The sequence below is a fragment of the Limulus polyphemus genome, unplaced genomic scaffold (genome assembly GCF_000517525.1).
Source record: "Limulus polyphemus unplaced genomic scaffold, Limulus_polyphemus-2.1.2 Scaffold186, whole genome shotgun sequence".
Lineage (NCBI taxonomy): Eukaryota > Metazoa > Arthropoda > Merostomata > Xiphosura > Limulidae > Limulus > Limulus polyphemus.
Window position 1 is genome coordinate 711,678 of NW_013665796.1, and position 6,579 is coordinate 718,256.

The 6,579-nt window shown below is 32.8% G+C and overlaps 1 protein-coding gene across 1 annotated transcript in view; it reads right to left on the minus strand.

Annotated features, from left to right (window-relative positions):
• LOC106478166 (sodium/hydrogen exchanger 3-like) overlaps positions 1-6,579 on the minus strand; it is a 44,395-nt gene that overhangs the window by 12,304 nt on the left and 25,512 nt on the right. The window contains exons 4-7 of the mRNA XM_013938687.2: positions 5,413-5,630; positions 3,526-3,728; positions 2,084-2,173; positions 1,665-1,738 (exon numbers count right to left, since the gene is read on the minus strand). Coding sequence (XP_013794141.1) covers positions 1,665-1,738; positions 2,084-2,173; positions 3,526-3,728; positions 5,413-5,630 — 585 coding nt within the window. The remainder of the gene's footprint in view (positions 1-1,664; positions 1,739-2,083; positions 2,174-3,525; positions 3,729-5,412; positions 5,631-6,579) is intronic.

Consider the following 6,579-nt stretch of genomic DNA (forward strand, 5'->3'; position numbering starts at 1 on the left):
TCACAATTGAAACGTATAGTAAGGTAACGTAAGTTTCTCCTCACCTTAGGTTTTGGTTCATCCAATATGTCTCAAGTAGATGGTAGGTTTCTCTAAGAAAGTTTTGTGTGTCTTTTTGGTTCTTAATACAGATAACACGTTTTTTTTGTTTTTTTTTATCATACATGTCCTCGGTTATGCGCACTTTTCAACCGATTAATGATCTCTGGGAGTGACTTCTCGATACTTTTCATAGACGTTGTAACAGGGAGTGTAGCAACAATTTTGCCCCTACCACCTCACAATAACTTTCGATTAGTTTGTGATTTCCCAAATTGAATTGAGTTTCTGGCCCAAATGAATGACTCATTGTAAACAGTTAAAGATTCTAAAATGAATTTGGCATTTGGAGGTAAAGAGTCAAAAAAAGATAAAATATATTGATTAAGGACAAAAATGTCGTTATACATTTTGGTCATTAAACTGTTTACTTTTACATTAATTTCGCTTGTATTTTTCACCCTCAGTTCAATCATATATAGCTCACAAAAGCAAAATACTCGAATTATCATAGCAGTAACACTAATACGAATTACAGCAGAAGGGAAACGAGTCATAACGAACACAGACAATTTTAAGCAGCAGCCACGTGGATATAAGTTAAAGTGCTTACATAAGCCTGTACGGTTTACAAAACAGTTACAGGTATATATGAAGCAGTATAGAAAACAGAATTCAAATCTTCATACCAAAGAAAGGGCATCGCCAATTCGAAGAACGTATATCACTCGCTCGTAAGTCTAATAAACCGTTATTTTCTAGCCTTTAATGTATTTACAGTCTCCTTTGCACCGATGTTATTTTGATCATAATTCTCTACATAAAAAAATATTCACTATAGGTTAAGTTGTTGTAGAGGCTGTTAATGACTTGTTCGACAACCAACAAAACAAGCGAAGGTCGTACTGACTACTTTGTAGCCAGTTATCTGACCTGTAACTATTCTGTTGCGGTTCCTGTGACTCTGCATTCAACAATGTAATGGCATTTGTCATTTGAATCTTTTACATCGCACACGATAACATAACTTTAGTTTAATTTCTTTTTTTTAAATAAAAATGAGTGATGTTTAATTACATGCATATTATTTGTAGCGATATATATAATAAAGGTCCACTTTCTGAGAGCACCTGAATCACTAGCCTGATGAAGCAAAGCTCACTTTCCGAGAGCATCTAGGTCACCCCGTTGAAAAATCTAACTTACGAAAGCCCCTCTCCCAAGTTATCAGGTTAATGTGAAAAGTATCTTTGGAAATTCCTCATATTATTCATTTCCTTGAATTTTCATTAGACTGTAATATAGTGAATTTGTATTATAATAATGCTTGCAACTTATCAATGATTTTCGTTTTATGTCAGTTTACTTTTTAAAATTTCGTTTAATATGGTAACACTTGTTTTAAGGTTAGGTAAGCTTAAAACAATCTTAAAATATACATTTGTGCATCATTTCAAAATGATGCAAAAATGTATTTCTTTTGAAGATGAATATTTACCTGTGTCTGCTATATTAACATTTGACAATCAATGTTTCTATAAGGGTGTTAATTTTATTAAGTCACAAAAAATAACATACCATCTATTGATAGTTTTTGCTATTCCAACTGATGGTGATTAACTTACTTGTCACGTAGATGATAATTCCCTAAAGAGTGACCAATGATGTTTTCAATTCCCGTCATCAAATGATCTATTAACTGTAAAAAGAGAGAAATCAAGCAAACGAACAGTTCATGTTAAGAAGAATTTACACCAGTCTTGAAAAAAGCACCAGTCACGAAAAAATTAATTCTTTACTAGATCGTAGATATAATTACCCAAACCTTACGTTCAACTGGATCCGTAATGGAATTTATTCGTCAGTCAGTAAATGCTTTTAGTAGCTTAAGATCAATCCCGGTAAATATATAATGTGAAATTTAATAACAATTATAAAGTTGTTTTTTTTATCTTCTAATCTTAAACAATAATAACAAACAGTCACTTTTCTAGTCAAGTATTCCAAATGAATTTTCATACAACAGTTGTATTTCATTTCTTACTCTAGTATGTAACCTTTCGTTCATGGAAGGTTTGGTTTTTTTGCTTTTTGGAACGTTTAAGAACCTCACTAGTGGTCCGATGGTTATGCCCTAGGAAAAATAGAAATGAAATCATAAATTATACTTGTCAAAAGACATTAGTATTAGGATTATGACATTTTTTAAATAGTATATTCTTTGTCTAATCCCTAGTGATTTTCAATAATTAGAATAGTGTATAATAATAGTATTCCGCCCACATTATATTTGTCAGATCCATTGTAGATGACGCGATTAGCTCAATCCGGAGCTCTTCACGCCAACTGGGACACAACAAACACAGAGTAGACATAACACTATTTATATAAACTATTTGATACAACAACACTTGTTGTCAGTGGTGCAATGCTAAACAAAGAACTGCCGGAACGCGAAATCTAATGTGAGATGGGATTCGTCCGAAATAGGGGCGGAACGGCGCTCCGGCCAAAAAAAAAACGTACAGGTACGTCGTGCCCACGCATTCCCACCGCACTACACCCCTGGTTTTTATGGACTGTACGCCTTTTACAAGCTGGCGACAAATAATTGACATTGCACTCATCATAAGGCATTAGTATTAGACATACTACATTTTAAGCATTGCGTTCTTTATCTAGTTCCTAGTATAACTAATCACTTTTCATCAGTTTTTAAAAGGCGTATACACCGTAACAACGACAAAAAAGAAATATTGTTCAATACTTAACTTGGAATGTTACCAACACTCATCATTGATTCACACAAAACTACACAATTACTATCCGCATGCACTAGCCGTCCCTAATTTTTAACTGAAACACTAAAGGGAAGACATCTTGTCAAATCATCCACCGTCAACTCTTTGGCTACTCTGGTCTGATCGAATAGTGGGATTTGATTGATCACTTATATAGCGCACTCACAACCCAAAAATATGGAGGACGATATTGCGGCAGCAGAACACGAACCATGAGTCCTCGAATTCACAGTTTGGAACACTAGCCACTAAGCCACAACAAGCATCAGACGAAACAAAGTCTTATATAATAAAACATAAAATGTAGGATTTTACAGGCTTTGCTTTTACCTAAAAACATATAATTAATTTATAAGTGCCCTTAACAAATAAGAAGGAACGATTACAATTTTCTTCTTATCAATGACGAAAAAAACAGTTAAAATACATTTATAACGACGTCTAAGCCTCCCTCCCCGAATCAAACCACATACAAATATTAGATTCAATGCATGAGACTATTATTTTTTAAATACATTTTATAACAGTAAAGTAGATATACGAACACTGTTTATGGACAACAAACCGAGGTGCCAGTCTTGAGGCAACTGACCAGAGTTTTGTACTGACGACATTCCGAATTCCTATTGAAGTCATAAGACAGTGTCTGTCAAGAAATAATATTCCAGATTAAATTCTATACTACCTGGAGGCAGACTGTAAAATACACGACAGCAATAATTGTTGTAACCATCATTTTTTTGGCGGGAATAATTTTTGGCGAGACAACAAGAACTAGAGCGAATGCAACAGCACCACGAAGACCTCCATAAGCCATAATAAATTGTTCCACGCGATTCACCTTGTGTAATCGGAAGTAGTTCAAAATCCAAGTCTGGATCACCACACCTAGAAATACAGAAAACAAAGACACCAACATCAGTGGAGCAACAAACTTTTGAGCAGGTGAAATTGGTTAAAGAACCAGAACTGAAACACAACAAAACGACAACTTCTTATTAATGGGGAAAACGTTTCATTGGGTAAAAAAAATCAAAAAAATCTAGAGCCCCTACATCTGTAAATCATATAAACCCAGATGATGAGGAATAAAACAATATTATCGAAATTAAAACCCCTACATCTATAAATCATATAAACCTAGATGATGAGGAATAAAACAATATTATTGAAATTAGAACCCCCTATATCTATAAATCATATAAAACTAGATGATGAGGAATAAAACAATATTATTGAAATTAGAACTTATATGAAATTATAAATCATATAAGCCTAGATGATGAGGAAGAAAACAATATTATTGAAATATACATAAGCAAAATAAGTGAAAGGACGATTAATATGAAATTCGGGCCTCAGAGATAAGTACGATGAAATTATACATTATATTTTACTATAAGAAATGAAACGAATTACAAGCGAGTACGGTAGTTAGAAGGCAACGTTTCGAATCGCTAACGTATCTGCGTTAACAATTTAAAAGCACGTCTCCAAGTTACATAACTAAAATAAAACTCGTTACACAATCCAAAATGGTTCACTGCCTACCATATAAATCTGTACAAATATATCTATAGTTAAGGGGGTAATTATTCTCTAGAAATCAAAAACAATATTTTGGCAAAGAAAAATATATAATACAACACCATTTATTGAAACTATTCGAAACTAGTTTAATATTTGACAAAATATTTTATTTTACAACACTACATAAAACATACATTACCTAGATACATAAATCAAGCCAGTGAAATAAAAAAAAATATTTGGTAAGAAGCATTTGTTTAGTGTGTTGCCTTATCACCGCTACTGTAAGTTGAAATACTTAAAAAATCTTATATCAAAGTATGCAGGAATAATAATAATAATAAATCGTCTCTTTCTTATTTTTCTCCTTGAATCAAGATGTTAGGGGAACAAAGTTCTTCAGGATTCTAAACAATTTTAGTTTCAAAAGCAAAAACCCGAGCTGCAAAAAACTTAGAAACGTGAAAGTTGTTCACAGAAAATACTTAGATATTGCTAAATAATTTTTGTATAAGGGCAATTTCTCCGCAGCTACAAAGGTCCGTTTGACCAATAGCTTTGAGGTTGAGAAGAATAAACTTTTTTTATTATTAATTTGGTTTTTCACAAAGTGAGTGGTAAATATTAAATGAAGTTTAACAAATTTACCGTATTGGCATATAAACTAAAATTCAAATATTCTATTTTTCTTTGGTTAGGATATCCACAAAGACTACATCATCTTAAACTAGTCAATGTTAATCCTTCGTTCTAACTTCATGAGTAAAAGAAACTGATTTTCCAGCTCAGAAACAATTTCATGTTTCAGTGAACTGTAACCTTGCGAATCATCAACAGAAAACCTCGCTAGCTTTATTTCATTTTCCGGTGCCTATTCTCGTACACCGTGATTTACTTCAGTGTATTGACAACTGATAAAATAATTTAACGGTAGAGACTCGTGCGTTTCCTCTTTTTAAATTGAAGTAATTATTTTGGTTGTTTCTTTACCATTAAACGTATATTGAGCGATAGTTAAGACAAACCACGCGACAATACTCACCAATCGAGCGGAATATTGAACAAAATACAATAGTCATGACAACAAACCACGTGTTCCATTCGTGTTCGTCATTCACTGTTGAAACTCCGAGGAACATGAAAATGATAGATTCTGATATACTGGCTAACATCTTCATGGCGTATTTCAAGGTGATATGTGATTTGTAGGAAATGTTTTCCTCTACATAATTTTTCATTGTCATGCCACAAAATGTAAGGCTGAACAAAAAGAAAGTGGTGTTAGTTTAATATATATAACCTCAGAAAAAAAAAGATTATAGTAAAAACTATTCAACGACATACATAACAATGTGAACGTTTTTCCAAAACTAACGTTCATCTTAATTTGATCAACTACATGATAGATGACACGATGCTACTAAAGAACATTCACTATTCTTCCTCAAAGTATTCGGATTCGTGTCCTCGTTAACTTGTACGTAAAGAGTAAGCTTTTCATGCTGGATTACAATAACAGCGATATGTGTTGCAATCACTACAGAACACACACACAAAGGAAATTCCAATTTCATTCATCGTTGAAACAACTAATTTGTAATTTGTTTTGTTTCTTTTCAAACGGAAGATTACATAAGTGAAAAATAACGATGTAGTTACACAATCGAAAAACAAAAAAACACACACATTATATATATTTTAAGATGTTTTTTTTTTAAACTTAACATTGTTCACTTACACACTCTCCTTGGATTTAGTTAAAGTTATTATTATCGTGTTAAATCAAAGAATTAACTTTTTTAACCGGTATTTTAAACTTCAAAGTAACAGCACGTACTTTTTAACGTTCTTAGAAAATATATAGCATTTTAACTTTTTAAATTCCCGACTTGTTCTTATACCCTTCACTACCGGCAAGGACCAAATGTTGCATCACATTGTGTAACTTTATATTATTCCTGTTACAACATACTATGTAAAATCACAAATTCATTAATATACTCTTGTAGGCAGATTTTGTTAAACAAGACCGATGTCTGTAGGTTTACTTTCTTCTTAGAATTCTTCTCAAGAAGTCGATAAGCCGTCTTAACGTTGTTAGAACAACTGGTAAAAGTTGTAGATAGTGATGAGTTGGCCGACGCGTTTCGAATGCGTTCTGCATCCATTCAGCCTTGATAATGGATGCAGAACGCATTCGAAACGCGTC